This window comes from Lytechinus pictus, chromosome 3, assembly GCF_037042905.1.
Source record: "Lytechinus pictus isolate F3 Inbred chromosome 3, Lp3.0, whole genome shotgun sequence".
Classification (NCBI taxonomy): domain Eukaryota; kingdom Metazoa; phylum Echinodermata; class Echinoidea; order Temnopleuroida; family Toxopneustidae; genus Lytechinus; species Lytechinus pictus.
This window is the reverse complement of record NC_087247.1, coordinates 24,282,626-24,301,833: the sequence shown is the minus strand read 5'-3', so window position 1 is coordinate 24,301,833 and position 19,208 is coordinate 24,282,626. Positions and strand designations below refer to the sequence as shown.

General features: G+C 34.4%; 1 protein-coding gene across 1 annotated transcript in view; it reads left to right on the top strand.

The window, feature by feature from the left end:
• Positions 1-19,208, top strand: part of LOC129257575 (E3 ubiquitin-protein ligase RAD18-like) — a 32,899-nt gene that overhangs the window by 9,567 nt on the left and 4,124 nt on the right. The window contains exons 3-12 of the mRNA XM_054895936.2: positions 4,697-4,829; positions 5,048-5,312; positions 7,282-7,618; positions 8,051-8,150; positions 8,679-8,787; positions 9,747-9,893; positions 10,366-10,426; positions 11,470-12,132; positions 12,402-12,526; positions 13,768-13,835. Of these exons, the coding sequence (XP_054751911.2) occupies positions 4,697-4,829; positions 5,048-5,312; positions 7,282-7,618; positions 8,051-8,150; positions 8,679-8,787; positions 9,747-9,893; positions 10,366-10,426; positions 11,470-12,132; positions 12,402-12,526; positions 13,768-13,835 (2,008 nt within the window). The remainder of the gene's footprint in view (positions 1-4,696; positions 4,830-5,047; positions 5,313-7,281; positions 7,619-8,050; positions 8,151-8,678; positions 8,788-9,746; positions 9,894-10,365; positions 10,427-11,469; positions 12,133-12,401; positions 12,527-13,767; positions 13,836-19,208) is intronic.

Sequence of the window (19,208 nt, the reverse complement as noted above, 5' to 3'; positions counted from 1 at the left end):
ATCGTCACGTAATAAGCTACGCGTTTATTTACCATTTTTGTCTTATTTGTTTAATCAAGAATATATCACTCTAGAAAGAATGATATCTCCTTGGTTTCATCGATCGATTGTATTTTCAGAAAAACAAAACGCTTGTAATGTCTTAGTACTTTGAGCTGATCTTGGTGCACTTTTCGCCTCCCCATCATCCCTCTTCTCATTATTTTTGTCTACTATTAAAAAAAAAGAGAAAAGAAAGCTGTTAGCAAACCATTCATCTTCTGCTCTTTTCAAAAGGGAAACGTCCATGTAGTTCATGATATCGGCACTATCCAAACAAAAGAATGTCTGGGCGGCCACTCAAATTCCTTCCGAAAAGAGCAGGATACAGATGGTCAACGCCCCGAACAAAAGGAAGATTAGTGTTTATCGGCAGGATGACCCGATGAATGCTTTTCGTACTTAGCAATACAAAAAGCTTTTATGAATACTTTTTTTCGACCAACATACCTATAAAAAAAAATGTCCCATTTACCGATAACACAGGGGCTTATGACATCCGTCAGTGATTCATTTTGCATAAAAGCGCTTCCCCTTGGGTGATGATGCATATAAGGATGAACGAAGAATCATTTAGGGAAATTATATTAAAAAAAAATATGTTCAGATGTCACGGAGAACGAGAGAGAATGATAGACAGAGATAAAAATGGAAATAGACAAGTGCGCTTTTGCTGAAATTCCTTGAATATCTACTTAAACGAATAATAACATGACTTTATTTTTTGGTTAGATTACTTTTTAAAAATCCCACAACGTTTGTTTGTCGCAACTCGGTCCTCAGACCCTTGCCAAACTGAAGACTTTTTATCATTATTCTTGTTTGACCTTGCCCCCCCCCCCCCCCCCCGATGGAAATGTTCTGACCTACACTCTAATATTGCTTGTTTGTCTCCTCTCTCCGATTTTCTGTTTTTAATTGCGAGTAACGCAGTAGAAAATATGAGAATAAAGACAGTCCTGGCCACTTCATTTCCCCGTTACGACCCCCCCCCAAAAAAAAATCGCATTTGGGGCGCTTACCATGGTTAGCAAATATTTGGAAAAAAATATGTTATACATGCAGGGACAGCAATATATTATGGTGCAGGGGTTGAGCTGTGGGGCGGGGGTGAAGCGGCTAAAAAAAAAATCACAATTTGTTAATTCATGTCATTTTACTGAATGAATTTATAATAGGTTAGGTTTTAGAAGCTCTTCATCTTATTTCCTTTTCTCTCCCAGATGAAAAATTTTGCGTTGAAAAGTTGACGGAAACATAATCACTTCAAATGATAAAACCAATAATGAACTAAAAGTTTCCTCGCGAGAAATGGAGGAAATAGAATGATATAGGCACCCCCTATAAAGAAAACACGTTTGTCTGGCTTGTCACGCGATAGAACCCTCTCAATCCTACAAACTTTTATTCATGTGTGGCCTACATCCCTCCCCCCAAAAAGAAAATGATACCGATCCAAATTTTATGGATTTTCCTACTTTTTCGCCAATTTCTTTTTTTTACCGGCGAATAGCGTGGAAGAAAAGATTAATAGAGGAAAAAATTGTTTCCGTGACTGCAAACAATCATTTGGGGCGCTTACCCTGGTTAGCATGAAAAATAAAATATCTGATTTTTTAAATAAAAAAACAGAGAAAGGGAAAACGAGGAAATCCCTAATTGGTACCGTTTTATAAATACATTATACATGTACATTTTATATTGACAAATGCGCAATAATTTAAACATTTACCATCCGTCAGTCAAATAGAAGGATTTCCGTAGCTATCTAGTGTTATTGAAAATTTTATATAAAACGGGCCCCTGGTAAATGTTTGACCCCCCCCCTTCCGCTTTCTCTCGTTCTCTCATCCGATATTGCTCTTATTTTTGTCTTCTATTTCAAAGGAAACAAACAGAAAATAAAGGAATTTAGAACACCGTTTATCCTATGCTCTTTTGAAAATGAAAACGTCCATGCAGTTCTTGGTCTCGGCACTCCCCAAACAAAAGAAAGTCATGGCGACGCTAAAAAAATTCCTTATAAATAGAGCAGGGGACAAATAGCCAACGCCCTGAATAAAAGGAAGATTAGTGTATTTCGTCAGGATGACCTACTGAATGCTTCTCGTATTTAGCAATACAAAAAGCTCTTAGGAATACTGTTTTTCATATTAGGACAGTAACATTAAAAAAGTAAATGATTACTCATTTTATATTGACAAACCTGCCTAAGGTTAAGACATGGCATGAACATTTTCTCCTTGAGCATGACAGTGCTTTCTTCACAAAAAATACAATTTCCCCTAGGTGATGATACACATAGGGATGGAGGAAGTAGCAAGTGAGATTAAAAAAGAATAGAAAATGCAAATCGAGATACATGTATAGGAGAATGATAATACGACAGAAAGGATGGAAGGGAAAAAAGAGGAAATAGACCAAAAAGATATAATGTAAACCATAATGTGCGATTTTGCTATTGCATAAATATTTACTTATAAGAATTTTAGAATACTAGTCCCCCACCTCAATTAGTAATTCACGCTATTTTATAGAATGAATTTTTCATGCTAGGTTTTGGAAGCTCTTCATCTCATTCTCTCCCATGTGAATTTTCTTGCACTGAAAATTCGACAAAAGCATAATCAGTTCAAACGCTAAAACTAACAATGAACTAAAAGTTTCCTCACCGGAAATTGAGGAAATAGAATGAGAATTTACGTTGAGGCATCCACCTAAAAATACCACGTTTGTTTGACGTGTCCCAACAAACCCCTCCCAATCTTGCCCCTACCCCCCCTAAAAATGTTAGCAATTTTTCGTCAGTTTCTTTTCTTTTTTTGTCTTTTGTTTTTCTGGCGAATAGCGTAGCAGAAAAGGATCCTAGAAAAAAGACAGGTTGACCTTATATTTTTTACAGCAAACCTACTACTAGTATTGAGGCGCTTGCCCTGGTTAGCATTAACACCCAAATATTTGCAAAAGATGTATAATAACAGGGGCCGCTGAGCGGTTTTTTATAATGGAGGGGTTGAGCTGAATGTAGGAGGGAGTGATCCGGCCCCTAAAATCACAAATTTATGGACTTCGCGTTTTTGTATACGTTTGCTGAATGGGGGGGGGGGGGTGGACTGACGCCTCCTACCGACTCCAACGCATCTGTATTTAATTGAACGATTAAAAAGATAGAGACAAAATGGGATACAAATCTTTCATGGTTTATTTATTGCTTTTGTTTTCGGTTGTTAAAAAATCTAGAACGGTTAAAAAATGAATAAATGAAAGAACAAAATAAAACACCTTTTAATTAAAAGCATCTAAATGAATTTAAGATGCTACAAATTATATAGATGAAAATAATTTACTTTCTCTCATTGTGACGAACAGTAATCGGTAGCATGGTTATTTTGGAGGGAAAAGGGAGATAACGAGACAACTTTGGAGAGCGTTGGGAGGTATTACAGATCAACTGTTTGAGTCACATTTACCCCCTTCGCTCTTTAAAATTGCAACAGGATAACAAATCGAAGACTGGTATGCAATCTTCAGAAACAAAATTATATTTTATTACAAGCTATAATTCATGAAAATAAGAAAATAAAGGCGATTTTTAGTGAAACATTGAGGCCACCGTCTTGAAGCCCAGAAGCCAAAAATCACAAAATAGTTTCGGACTTTCGTTGCGCAGCATCATCATCGTACTTGCAAGGGAATATTCACCCTTTTTTATTCATTCTGGAAATAAGGTACTTGGTATGCTGTGATTTCACCCAAAACAGACTATCGTCGTAATTATACACTTTGCAAATTATCTGTATACAAGGGGGTAAAGAGACCATTCATGAGTAGCGTGACAATAGGCAATAAAAAAAGCACGAGAGCAGAGAGCAGAGCAAACAAAGCGGTATCGATCGAACCCGACTTGTCCGCGCGTGCTGATTGCCCTTACGCATTTTTGTACACAGTGCCTATTGACTTGGGAAAAAGCGAAGATTTGACAAAATAACACAACTTTTTCCTCTTGAATTTCTTAACTATTCTGTTGATTTGAGAAGTGAGACCTTTAATTCTAGTTAGAAAAATGTCTGATCGTTCATCTTTACATTTACTAAAAATCCTGAAAAGACTTCAGTCTGGCGCAATTAGCAATAGATTAGGAAAACACCGCCACAGATCCAAATACCAGCAATGTACAAAAACGGCTCCGCCGCAGGGAGAGGTATCCGGTTTCACGGGCCCGCACGCAAAGGGTTAATATTGCTCTATTTAAAAACTAATTATCTCTTTATAACAAAAAGGCTGATTTTTTATATACAGTAATTAATAATCATATAGGCCCTATGTAATCATAATATAACATCTGGAGACTTACAAAGTTTAATCAACATCATAATGTGAGTAAAGATGGGCCAAGGAAGGGAACCACTGAAAACAACTACTGTTCTCAAAATATTTCTTGAGATATTTTGAAAACAAGGATGTTTCATATGGAAATGCCTTTCTGAGAAAACTTTTTCTTTATTGCTCTCTTAGATTCATATTACAAATGGGCTGTGCCTTGAGCAATGCAATGTATCTCCAATATACATCATTTTTTTCAGCAAGACCCACTTATGTCATTTTAAAGGTAATGAATTCTTCTCAATACAATAATTGGTTGTATTCTTTTAATTAGATTGCTCCATATGCATCCGTCGCTACATGAACTACAAGAGCCAGTGTCCGACTTGCAACACACCTGCAGAAGCATCACAGCTGTGTGCCAACAGAAGCCTAGATCAACTTGTCGCAAATTTCAAAGTTGCCAGGTAAACAAAAACTTATCAGGCAGTCATCAAATAAGTATTTCCTGTCAGCTTGGAGGGAAAGTTATTTTTATTTTTTTGCATCAATATAATGCTATGTTAGCAATGTTGACGGGAAATAATTTGGAGTCATTCCAGCTTCTGATAAGCAGTTTTCAGCAGCTTCTTTTTGCCATTGATACTATATTAACATAGAATAAATCCTGTTTCCATTTTCGCAGACCTCTGATTCTAAAACTCTGCAAAGAGGAGGCTAAGAAGACTGGCAAGAACATCTTACTTAGTCCTCAAAGTGAATCAGCTGGAGGAAAGAAAAAACCCACTCCGGGGACCTTACTGAGTCCTCCCAGAGAGCAGAATGGTGGAAAGAAAACTAAGAAGAGCAGTCCTTTCTTCAAGGAATCCAGTAATGATAGTGATAGCGACTTCACTGCAGTAGAATCCAAGGAAATGTCTAGTGTTGAAACGCCAAGAAGGAGTAAACAGGTGATTTGATGATTCTGTGTTTTATTGTTATTACCTGATAAAAACCCACATGTCAAGAACACATCTATCGACGAAATATTGATTAAAGGAGAATGAAACTCTTGGAGCAAGTTAGCTTTTGTGAAAGCAGAAAAATCAAAGAATAAGATCAACAAAAGTTTGAGTAAAATAGGACTAGCAATAGAAGAGTTATGAGCATTTGAATGTCAAGATCACTCATGCTATGGAGATCCTCCCATTGGCAATGCGACCAAGATCTACGATGTCACAGATGAACAACTCTCCCCTTTTGGACACTGAAAATATACCCCAAAATATCTCTTTTTGCTAATTCTAATCATATGACAAACAATTCATCAATGATATATAATGTTGTGAAACCTCTGTACTTGTCCTCTCATAAAGAGAACACCTCACCTTGTGATAGACTCTATAAAAGTAAGAATTTAAGTGAAATAAGTACTAAAGTAATGAGGGAGTTGTACATGTGTGACATCACAGATCTTGGTCGCATTGCCAATGGGAGGGTCTACATGGCATTAGTGATCTCAATATTCAAATGCTCATAACTTTCTTATTATTCATTTAATCTTCCTCAAACTTCAACAATATGTTTCTTTGATTTTTCTCTTTGATACAGGGATGCCACTTTTCCGTATTTATACGGAATTCCGGCTTTTTTCCTGCTATCTGTCTTATTTCCGTATTTCCGACTTTTTCTGTTTTCTGTGTATTAAAAAAAACGGAAAGTCCTCCTTTTTTTCCCCCTTGTCCAATTTTTTACCTGTGACATGTGTCCATCCCAAAATTTAAGGTGGACCCCCCTAAATTTTTTTTTCTTGGACACTGTCCCGGCCTGCGATAAGTTTCAGTATTTTTGGAGGACACCTAGTGGCATCCCTGTTGATATGAATTCAGCTGGTTTCAAGGGTTTCATTCTCTTTTAAATTCCCTCAAGTTTTCACCAAATATGAACACCACTCAGAAACTTGGTGAAGATGATTACATTAATTTAAAGAATATGCAAATATGATTTCTATTGTCGACAACTTTGCATTATTCCAATGATTGCGAGTGGATCACAAATTCAACATCAAATGCTTGATTTATAACCTGGAATCTGATTCATCAAGTCTCACACATGTAGAGGTACAATTAAAGAAATACTTTATTAGGATCCAGATGGGATCCTAATAAAGCTAGAATAGCCCTATGGCTTTTCAAAAGCAAGGCTCCCAAAACCATAGCAGGATAATAATTGCAGGAGAGAGGAGGGGGGGGGGGTAATTAGATGCCTTATAAAAGATTTCTGAGACCCCAGGGACTCAGTTTGATAATTATGAGGGGAGCAATAAAAAGCTATCCTAAAGGTTTTAAGGGGAGCGCTAGGGGAGCACTACATAAACCTCTCCTTTGACATTCAAGGGGAGCTCTTTTGTCTGATGACAAAATGGATGGAGGAATGTACACCAAGTTACAAACCACAACTAAGGAGACAAACAATCAGATATACATGTATATGCAACATTTATCTTGACAATGAAATTTTTAATGTCATTCTTGCAATGTGTATTATTGCTTACAATGTAATTGAGTATTCTTATTTGACTGAGAATGAGGTTTTCAAGGTTGGCTCTAACAACAGTTCGATCATTAACTACATTCTGGTTATATGACATCAGAAAAGAGATTATACATTGAAATAAATGTGCATGATGTTGCCTGATTTCTATTTTTTCTGCATTCTGCATTTATCATTTCATGTCACAAAAAAAATACAAATCGCTGAGGCGAGAGATAAATGCTTTACCAGAGGTGGATTAAGGCGAGCAGTAGTGAGCAATCGCTCTCGCTTTCCTTAAACACCAGGGATATGACAAGCTTAGATCAGTTTGGATAAGTGGTAGGAGATATAGAACATGTTTGCTTATATGATTTTTTTTAACATGCATTTTAACACTTTCCACAGAGACGATCAAACTACCAGAACACCAGAGACAAAATATCCTGCCATGCATCTGACCTTGGATCTTCATCAGCTGGATCTCCAACAAAAACCGCTTCCTCAAGTGAAGCAGATCTGTTAATGGAGCCGGGTGGATCAACAGAAACCTCTTCCTCCACTCTCAATAAATCCAATGAAGAGAATATTGATCCCACATACCAGGTACCAAATGAAGGGGATCTCAGCGATGAAGATGTATTTGCTGTAGTGACACCTTCCAAGCCCTCCACTAGCCGAGGACTGACAAGTGTAGGATCAGCAGCAGAGAAGAATGAAACACCAATCACCCGAAGTGAAAAAGGTATGTTTCTTTTAGAAATATTTGTATTACTATGTAATTTTTCACAAAGGTGTACTAAAGTTAAACTATTTATAAAATTATTAGGGCTTAATCGAGACAGAAATGTATCTTTCCAGACTCCAATGGCAATAATAAACATTGTAAGAAAAAAAATACTAGATTTATTTTTCTCACCTACTAGATTTCTTTATTCATATTTTGAACAAGATTGATTTCCCAATCACATTCATTGAAATGAGATGCAGGATGGATTAGCATGTCACAACTCACTTCCCCATCCAAATGGCCATTGTCTATCTCTTGCGAAGTTTTACAAATTTTCAGGACCTTTTCCATGTGAACCTGGAACTCTAAGTCTTGACATTCTCACAAATCTGTTTGAAGCTGTAACTTTGTTCTCTTTATTTTTCTCTTATTAATCACGCTTTTAAGTTGAATGTCCTGTATGTGGAGTGCCTATTTCCTCCAAGCACATCAACGTTCACCTTGACTCGTGTCTTACTAAGAGTGAAGAAAAAGAAGCCAAAAGAAGGTAAGAAATAGAACTCAAATTATGTAGGCCTACATAAAGATTTTTGTAATTTCTCTTTCTCCTTTACCTTTGTCTTCATGTCTTTCATCATCCCCCTCTTTTTTTTAATCCATTCTACTTCTATACATTTTATTTTTTATGATATTAAAATTTTTGGCTTGGAACAAATATTAATTTTGATATCCACATTTGAAGTTGCCAATTAAAATCAATTTCTCAAGCATTTTCTATCATGCCTAGGTGATTCCTTTATAATATATGAATGAAATTCATGTGAGTGGTAGAATGTGCCTACAACTTTGATATACTTATCACTTTACATGCCTTGAACATTTGTGGTTCAATGGCTTTGACAAAACTTGCTTTTCCTTTTATCATAACATTTGATTATTATTTATGATAAAAATGAATAACATTCCTGTGAGTGGTAAAATGTACTACAACTTATACAAATCACTTAACATGCCTTTAGCATTTGAATTTCAATGGATTTGACCCCTTTCAAAACTGGTGGTTTATCATTATTAGAATGCCAAAAAGGAAACCTTTGCCTAAAATTGTCTCCAGCTTGCTGTCAGATAAAGAGATGAGGAAGAAACTAAGAGAATATGGACTAAGCTCTCAGGGGAACAGACAGGTAAGTGTTGATAGTTTTCTTGTAAATGTAGGGTATGAAATGAAGAAGTTTTAAGATGAACAGCCAACTGAAGTAAATCAAATGCAAAATAAACTCATCAGGAGAGAACTCAGTCAACTTTTAAAGGGATGGTCCAGGCTGGAGATATATCTATCTCAGTAAATTGAATAAAATTCACAGAGCAAAATGCTGAAAATTTGATCAAAATCGGATAACAAATAACAAAGTTATTGAATTCGAATGATTTGCATTATTCCGGTAAACAGTTCTAGGCATGTCGTCATGAATATTCGTAAGGTTTGCTGATGTTGTCATATCCCCACTTGTTCTTTTGTATTTATTATATGAAATTAGGTTTATTCAAAATTTTCTACCAAGAAATAAAACAACTGGATTGACATCTGAGTGCATTAGTGCCCAGTGCATTAGTTAGTTATTGCCGCAACTTATTTCATCATAATGGAGACACATCATATACACACATGTATGAAAAAATGAAACATTTATGATTTCATGTAATAACATAAAAAAAAGTGGGGATGTGACATCATCAGCCCACCTAATGAATATTCATGATGTGCATATACTGTTTTCCCAAAATATTTACAAACTTTAAAATTCAATAACTTCATTATTTGTTATCCGAATTTGATGAAATTTTCAGCATATTGCTCTGTGAATTTTACTCTATTTAATTAGATACAAATATTTTCAGCCCGGACCATCCCTTTAAAGCAATGTCTGCATGGCCTACATTATTTTGAGAACGTAATGTAACTGAGCCAATGAACATAACAGAGATGGGAAACCAAACTCAAAATGTATGAATTAAAAAATCTAGTCAGATAGAATGCAGGGGGAAGATAGGTATGGTTAATTTCAAGTTTGTAGATACTCTTCTGATTTTCATGTATATTCATGTCATCATGATATGTATGTCCACTCTTTCAAATCATCAGATTCTCAACAAGCGATTGCTTGAGTACACCCTGATGTATAATGCACATTGTGATGCTGCAAATCCTTTGTCAGTAGAAACCATTGTCAAAGAATTCAACAAGATTGATAAACTCAAGGGACAGCCTAATCCCAATCATGCTGAACAGGTAAACCGCCCTATGATAATATTTTTATCTGTTTATTTATGTTTTTAATGCTTGCATTCATCAATTTTGTATCAATCACATTTATCAATCTCTCATGAAATGAGTAAAAGATAAAAATAAAATCTTGTATCTCATAATAAAGAAAATATAGGAGCACCTCAAAAAGCTGAAAAGCTGCATTTTGAAAATGTGGCAATGGTTATAACCTGATATTGTATGAAAACAGCCTGCTAATTCCTGTAGAGAATCTAGGCAAAAGAAGGTTGCTACAATGTACTGAATGTCTTACCTTTAAAATCAAACTTTCTGTAAGCTGTCCTCAAAAGTTTTGAGAAAATGAGATACAAGGTTATAACAGCACCGTGATGAAATATAAAGTAAGTAAAGAAGATTCTTGTTTTCTTCCTCAACATAATTTTCTGTTCTAGATACATTCTTATCAATAATGATTATACTTCATTCTTTATTACAGAGACTAAAAGTAAAGAGATCTCTTCCTGAAGATGAGATAGCAAAAGCACAAAAACAATATTGTAAGTACATGAACATCTTGTATATAGTGCTTTAATGTTTTGTTGATAATTATTATGAATAAATATTAATCTTATTTCAGATTGTAATTATATGATGCATGTGTCTAATGATATTTTAAAAACCCTAAAACAACCTTTAAATTTTCCTTTTACAGGCATAATTTTCTCCCGATTAAAATTGGAATTCCGATGTTTTTTTCAGATTTTTTTTTTAATGTGAAATCCTTACCCAAGAACATTCTCAGGCTGTTTTTACTGCTTTTTAAAGCCAAATGATAAAACTATCATGATGCAGACTCACCTTGAAAAATCACTTTTGAGATTTCTGTACTATGCAAGAGCTTGTAACCCTCAGACTTCGGCGGTGACTTAGCGACCCTTCATTATTATTTTTCAGATTTTTTTTTCAAAGGGGAATGTCATGACTGTTTTATGGGGGGGGGGGGGAGTCAATTTGGTCCCCTTCAGGCTGATCTCAGCCACAAAAGACCTGAATTTTTTTTTGCAAATGAAACTATTTTGTATTCTATTATAGAAAATATTGCAAATGACGTAGATGAAATTTTGATGCCAGATCTTTTGAAAAAAAACTTTGTGGAAACAACATTACAGTTTACAAGAAATTGTCAAAATTTGTATATAGCTATTTATTGTTTGTAATATTTTATGTAATGTACTAGTTGTTTTTCAAATTTTCCATGTATTTAACTGTATAATTTTGTGTATTTTTATTCTGGAATCTAAGTTTTATCAATATCAAATGAGAAATTATGAAGCAAAAGACTTTGGTGTCAAATTAGCATTGTTAGATCGGTTGTCGTGCGGTTAAATTCTTCAATGTATCATTAGAAAAGCTGCATTTTTATTCATTGTCCTAGGATCTCGAGATATCAACACATCAGATTGTACAGTTAGATTGAATAGTCAGACGACTAAATGTTTTCCTCAGCTAGGAGAAAATAGACTGATTTATTATTTGCTAGTTGCTAGTTTGCTACAATTAATTTAAGTTTAATTTTTTTGTCTTTCTTACTTTTCTACAGTGAAATCTCATGGTGCGCAGTTTAATGATCTCATAAAGAACATCAGAGACCGTACTCAGAAGTCAGGAAAAGTGGAAGCTGAAGAAGGGCCCAAACTTCCATCTGTAACCAAGATACCTCCAGCGACAAAGGCTGACGCCATGCCAGGGACATCTTCAACCGACAGTGGAGATGAAGTTGTTGAAAAGAACAGTGATGGTGCTGCCAGAAGTCCTCCAAACCCAGAGGAACTCTTAAGTACTGGTAGAATAGATGTAAAATCAACAGGACCAAGTGATCAACTCAGCAGCTTAAACAACTCTGATGTTCCACCTATGGACTCACATGCATCAACAGAAAACATTGATGTCACTGAGCGACAAGATGGGGCCAAACTAAGCCGTCTAAAATCAAAGAAGAGCAAATATTTCACAGAGTCCACCAAAGACATCGATGGCACAGACAGTCGGATATCATCTCCAGAGGTGGAACGTCTAGTTGAGGGGAGAGAGGAGAGTGCAATAAAGAGGTGCACTGTGGACGGGACAAAAATGGCAGGGAACTCTGAAGAACAGATGGATGTGACAGAGGATGAGATCAGCCCTGTCTTTGGTCACTGTTCCATTGGTAGCAGCAGTGGCAAAGCTCAGTCTAGTTCATCTGTAAAGACATCAGATAAAGATAGTAAGACTGCTTTGGTTGATAACTTGTAACCCTCTTTAACTGCTTGTACTTGATTGCCTGTTTTAATATTTTGGTGCGTTTTGATGCCTCTGCTCACCGTATGGGTGTCAGAGCCATTTTGTTTTGTCCATTCTTGCATCTTATAAGAAATGTTTTGAAATATAGTGATCTGCTATTGATGAATATACTATTTTCAGGAAACCTATTCTCTGTAGTTAAATGTGCGTCCATTGATATTCCACATGTTTCTTGTGTATTATGTGTACTAGGTATTGAGATGTTAGAAAAGCAGCAGGAAGATGTTCTACCAAGTTCAGTACCACCTCCTCCCAACACCTTACTCCTGAATGATATTGATACTATCTCAGAAGGAAGCAGCTTAGTCACTTTAGAGGTAAGTTAATTAAATTTTAATGCCTCAGGAAGCCAAAGATATTGGTTTGTATTCTCATAGCAGTGACCTAGCTGAACTGGCTTAGTCCACTTTTCTGGAATGCCTGTTACCATCTCATTTATTATCTCCTGGTTATGTGTTTTGTGCATATTGGGTTTTAACAGAGGTCATTGATCGATCAGATTGGATTATTTTCATCTGGGACTAACCTTTATTGTCATCATCTAATAGACGTTAAAGAGCAATGTTGAGAATGCCTTGCTCTCAGGAATAAGTGTTATGGCCAGGTTTTGAACCCCAGACTTTCCAGAGTCCAGTCAGGCACCTTAGGCAATGGCACCTCTGTGAAATATCTGCTAATTAATTTAATGCTCAATGAAAAGTGTATTTAGAAAAATATATAGTAATGAAATGAGAGGAGAAAAGTTAGTGTTGTTAAGTAAATATTTCAATAAGGTATTTAGTGCATTATCTCTGTTTGGAATATTGGATGAGGGAACATGAAACAGTATTGCATCAAATGTCGACTGAAGTTTGTGTTCATCTGCACAATAGTAAAAGCTGTACCAAGGAGACTACCAACGATAATGTTTTTAGATTGTCTCTCTGTTATTTAGTTACTGATGAATGTGATTTAGGATACAGGTTTTCATAAAAATTTGAATAGTTAAGTTGGGGTGGGGGTCAAGGGTTTTTTTTTTTACTTTACTTTTTGTGGTAGCCAATTTGGTGCTTGGGTAGTCTTGTGTTTTTCACTCTGTGTTGGGCTTTGGAAATTGTTGCTTTCTACTTCTTAAAGAAGCCAGACTGGACTAACATTTAAATTTGAATATGGGAGGTTGTAACCATGTCAGGTTGATTGGGCACACTGAATAATTATGCAAAACTGCTATTACTGTTTTTTGGCCTTAGCTTTGGAATAGTTTGTATTTGACTATCAATGTGTAGTATGCATGACATAAGGTAATTACATTTTTAAGCAGAAGTTAGGTAAGGTATTTTGCTAAAATATGTTTTGCAAAAAACTAAAGTTACATTACTTTAAAAAAGTGGGAGTTACTTTTTGATTGTCATAACTTGCACTTCCTCTTATATACCATATATGAATGTATTTTTACAGTCTGTTTGGTTGAAATTAAAAAAGTTACTATATGATTGAAATGCCAGTTTCCAGTTGCTCTTGATCAAAGATTTTTTCATAAAATTAATTGAATTTCTCCATTCTTCCCTATTTTATTCAGTCTTTCAGTGAATATGGTAGTCATGGTGATGTGCCTTCGCCTGGGGACTTTAACTGTATACCCGAGAGGTAAGACAATTATTTTTTCCTGCCTTCGCCCACGATATGTGGTTGCCGGAGACATTAATGTGTTTAGGGTTGTCCGTCCATCTGTCCTGTTTGCATTTTTGTGATAAGTATTAAAAGGTACAGTTTCACGAATCAACTTAAAACTTTGTCCAAGTATGGATATGGGAGTGACAATGATCTGATAAGAGTTTGGGTTAAAGAGGTCATTAACCCTAAACTGACCGGGGGGGGGGTTGAATCAACCCCCCCTCAACATTTTCTGCGATCATTTCGCCGTGCGAAATTTGTTTACCGCGCCACTCACAGAGTTTATACTTTCAAGTCTCGCGCATCTTTTAAGACCAAATTTGCGACGCCCGGGTACGTGGTTCCGAAATTACGCAACATTTCGTAAGTGCATGTCAGACCAAAAATTGTTCCAAACCGTGATTTTGTGTACAAAGTCAATGCAAATTGAGTTTTCTCATCTTATTCATAAAGATATGATTATTTTTGCTTTAAACAGCTGAAATCAATTGATTTTAGCATAATTATGCTTCAAAAAGGTTGTGCAATAAATCTGGTGAAAAAAACAAAAGGTTGAAAAACAAAGAAATACATAAGAAATTCATAAAACAATAAAATACATAAGAAATTGATTTCCAAACCAAAGTTTTTTCCAATTGCGATTGTTAAGAATGCTGCAAAGAATATTTTTGCCAAAAATTAGCATTCTAGGAGCTTTATTTAGTGAATTAGAGCAAAAAGTATGATTTATGCATAAATTAGCATAATTAATTCATATAAAATCAAATCAAATTTTTGCGGCGCTCGCGCGATCGGCGGCCAATATCTCAGGGGGGGGTTGAATCACCCCCCCCCCCCCCCCCCCCCCCCCGGCCACAGAACAGCCAAAAAAGCCCGGCCTAGTTAGGGTTAAGCATTTAAATATCTTGTTCTTGTGATAACAGAACCGTTTGAGGGATGGACTTCAAACCTGGTTCATGTATGCATATTTTTTTTTCAAGATTCAAGATTTATTCATTCCATTCGATAAAAAGATACAATTCATACATACAAATTTACAAATTTACAAGATTTACATACAAATTTACAAGATTTACATTTGGATACAATACAATTTATACAAACACAGAAATGGTATTGATTTCACATATACAGAAAAAAATCAAATGGAAATGGGTCACTGCAAAAGTTCAAAAAGGGACTTGAACTTGTCAAGGCTGTGTCCCAAACTGGAATTAAACATTGTTGCAATGGATAGTTTAAGGTAAATAATTATAAAAAAACAATACAAAAATAAGGAATTTTACAAATAAACATAAAGTGAAGTGAAGAGGGAGTGAAAAGTTGAATTATTATCGTATGAAAATATAAATAGGGATTAGGTATGTGTTAACTTTAACAGATATGACTTTAATCTTCTTTTATAACCATTGAAATTACTAGTTTGACGTATCTCTTGAGGAAGTGCGTTCCAAATAAGGGGTGCAGTATGTTTAAAAGTAAATGAAACAAATGTTTTTGTACATCTGAATATATGAAATTTCTCTTTATGACGAGTATTGTAATTATGGATCTCATTATTGAATGATAATAATAATTGAATATTTTCAGGTAAAGATGTGTTTACATGTCTGAAGAGGATTAATCCTATTAGAAATTTATTAAGCTTATATATATCAAGTACATTCAATTTGAGAAACAAAGGTTTAGAGTGGGCATGAAAATCAGATAAAGTACAGTATCTGACTACTCTCTTTTGTAGTTTTAGAAGTTTGTCTAACTTTGATGGATATGTATTTCCCCAGACAATGTTTCCATAACTTAAATAAGGCAAGACAAGTGTATTATACAGCAAAATAAGAATATTCCTAGGTAAGAGAAAACGTAGTTTGCCGATGATACCAATATTTTTTGAAGTCCTTTTAGTTACGGCAAGAATTTGGCTATCCCAAGTCAAATTTTGATCAATGATCACGCCTAAAAACTTGGTAGAAGTAACATGGTTTATATCAAGTCCATTGATCTGAACTAGCAGTTTATCCACATGACTATTATTTTTAGAGTTGTTGAAATACATGTATACAGATTTTTCTACATTTATAGTTAGCTTATTTGAATTAAACCATTTAGATACATTTATCATTTCACTTCGAAGCATAAGCTGTAAATTTATAATATTATGGTGACTAATCAAAATATTTGTATCATCGGCAAAAAGTACAAATTTGAGAAGAGATGAACAGTTGGAGAGATCATTTTCTTTCATCCCCTTCACTAACCTGATTGGTCTTCTCTACTCACTAATGCCCCTTTTGTCTCCTTGTTTCTAGTGTTGCTGTAGCTTGTTTGTGGTCTATATTATGGTTGTTCCACTTTATATGTTTGTCATTTTGCCTCCGACGAAGATTCTGCTAGGATCGAAAGCTTAGGCCCCTTTTTTACTTTATCATTTATATAAAGTAGAAAAAGAAGCGGACCTAGAATTGAACCTTGTGGTACTCCACATAGAATTTTCATTGATCTTGAATTAACATCATTAAAAAATACCATTTGACTTCTGTTTGTTAAATAATTCTCAAACCAGTTTAAAATAAGACCACGAAATCCATAATTTTTCAGTTTATAAAGCATTATACTATGATCAATTGTGTCGAAAGCCTTGCTTAAATCTAAAAATACTCCTATTGTGTGATTTTTTTCTGCAATACAGGAAATCAAATAATTATGCAAATCAATTAATGCCATTTCAGTTGATCTATTTTTCCTAAATCCATATTGACATGAACTTAAAATTGCATTTTTATCAAGAAAATCATTAACACGTGTAAATACAATATTTTCTAATATCTTTGAGAATATTGGTAGAATAGAAATAGGTCTGTAATTCAATATATTTCGATTGTCTCCTTTCTTATACACTGGAATTACTTTTGCTATTTTAAGTTTTGTAGGAACTACCCCAGTTGAAAGAGAAAGATTGAAAATATAAAGTAAGGGTTTTACAATGTAAAATATGACTTTCTTTACAACAATAGAGCTTATATTATCAACACCAGTGCTTTTACTCTTCTTAATTTTACTCACAATATTAATCAATTCATTTTCGGTAACAGGCTTAAAGTACAATGTATTTACACATGGAGTTGGTAAAAACGACTGATAAAGTTCACTACCTTCAGCTGGAGCAGTATTAGACATAGATGGGCCGATATTTATGAAAAAGTTATTAAAAGAATTAGAAATATCTTTATTATCACATATATCATGCCCATTTACACTGAAACTAGCGGGTGTTTTGTTTTTAAATTTACCAAGAATATTTTGAATAACATTCCAAGTTTTTCTCATGTTACCTTTATGTTTATTGAATTCATTGAAATAATAAGATCTTTTGACTTCTTTTATGTATTTTTTTACACTATTTCGACATCTATTATAGTTCATTTTATTTTTATTTGAAGGATGTTTACAATATAATTTATACATTCTGTTCTTTTTATTAACTATTTTAAAGACTTTTGTTGTCATCCAAGGCTTCTTAAGAATTCCATGTTTTTTATGCGAATTATATTTTACTAAAAAGTTTTTATCATAATACGAAACAAATTTTTCAAGGAAGCATTGATAGGCAATATCAGCATTAGAGCAGCTATACACATCCACCCAGACTGTATTATTAAGATCTTGTATAAAACAGTCAATCTTTTGATCATTAATGATATATTCATGAATGTTTCTATTATTCACATGATTTATATTTTGATATGCTGTTATCTGAAATATTGGTAAATGGTCAGTAATATCAGTAAAAAATCTACCAGATGAAATTTTCGAAGAAAAATTATTTGTAAAAATGTTATCTATAAGCGTAGCACTGTTTTCTGTTATTCTAGTAGGTTTATCTATTAATGGCAAGAATGACGAGGCATATAATATATTCAAAAAATCATTAACATATTGTTGACTATCCAATAATAAATTCACATTGTAGTCTCCCATTATGTACACAAGCTTATTTTCATAGCTTAAAGTTTTCAGACAATTATCAAATGTTTCAATAAAATCCTTAATACTTGACTGGGGTTTTCTATAAACAATGCCGACAATGATATGTTTACCCCTTGGTACATGTATCTCTATAAAAAGTGACTCGTAGTCATCGGAAGCAGGTAATATGTTATATCTTATATCAAAATTAACTGTATTCAAAATTAAAAGCCCAACACCACCTCCTCTACCTTTTCTTCTTTCTGAGTGCAGAAATGAATAACCATTAATAGAAAATGAATTTTGATTGTCACCATTAATCCATGTCTCCGAAAAGCCATAGACTGTAAAACTTAGAGAGAGGGAATGTATATAATCCGATATAGAGCTAAAATTTTTATTGAGACTGCGAGAATTGAAGTGTAATATACTAAAACTATTTTCAATTGCTTGGGTCACAGATTTGAATTCATTTTCAGTATAATACTTGCATTCAAATAAATTACTAAACATATCATTTGAGAAGTCTTGATAATTCTTTTCAAATTTCTCACAAGTGTCATTATTTCTTTCAAAAAATATTTCATTCAGGTTTTGTAATTCATGCACTACATCTTTTTTTGTTTTATTGGTACTGATCTTAATGAATTCATCATCTGTTAAGTCTTGAAAAGGAAATTTATAGTATTTGCATAAGAAACACGTCTGACATAGTGGTAAATCCGTCGATATACATAGATCTGTTGAGGCATTGCAAGTTACACAGTATTCAACATGATATTGTTTACATATATTCGATTGGGTCTTCACTAAAGGAGGACATATACTACAATACATTTATAATAAATAGAAACTTTAACAACAAAACTACATTAAAAAAAATGAATACAAATAGAACATTATTTCAAGTTCAGATTCAGTTCAAAATAAATTTCATTCAGAGCCGAAGTTGCAACCAGGAGATATATTCTTTCACACTTTAAAAGTATCAAGGTCATGTTTGTTTTTTATTAGATGTTTCCTATTTTGTCTGTCCCGTATCAGTACGCGACCATCCCGTGTCCATGATGACTTTACTTTTGTTGACACTTGGACATATTTCAGTAGTTCTTGATTTCTTTTCGTAAGGTCCTCTTGGATTGATTTTCTTGTACCAACTAATTTACGGCGAGCACTGATCACTTCTTGTCGTTTTCTGTATGTGTTGAATTTAGCGATGATTGGACGAGGCGTGTTCGTGTTTTTGTGCTTTGCTTTGGATCCGGTTCGATGGCTTCGTTCAATGTCGTTCTTTGTAAGATCAACTTGAAGTTTATCCTTTGCTAGTTTGAGTATGATGTCATCCGTGTTTTCATCTGTTGATTCATCATGACCGAAGAA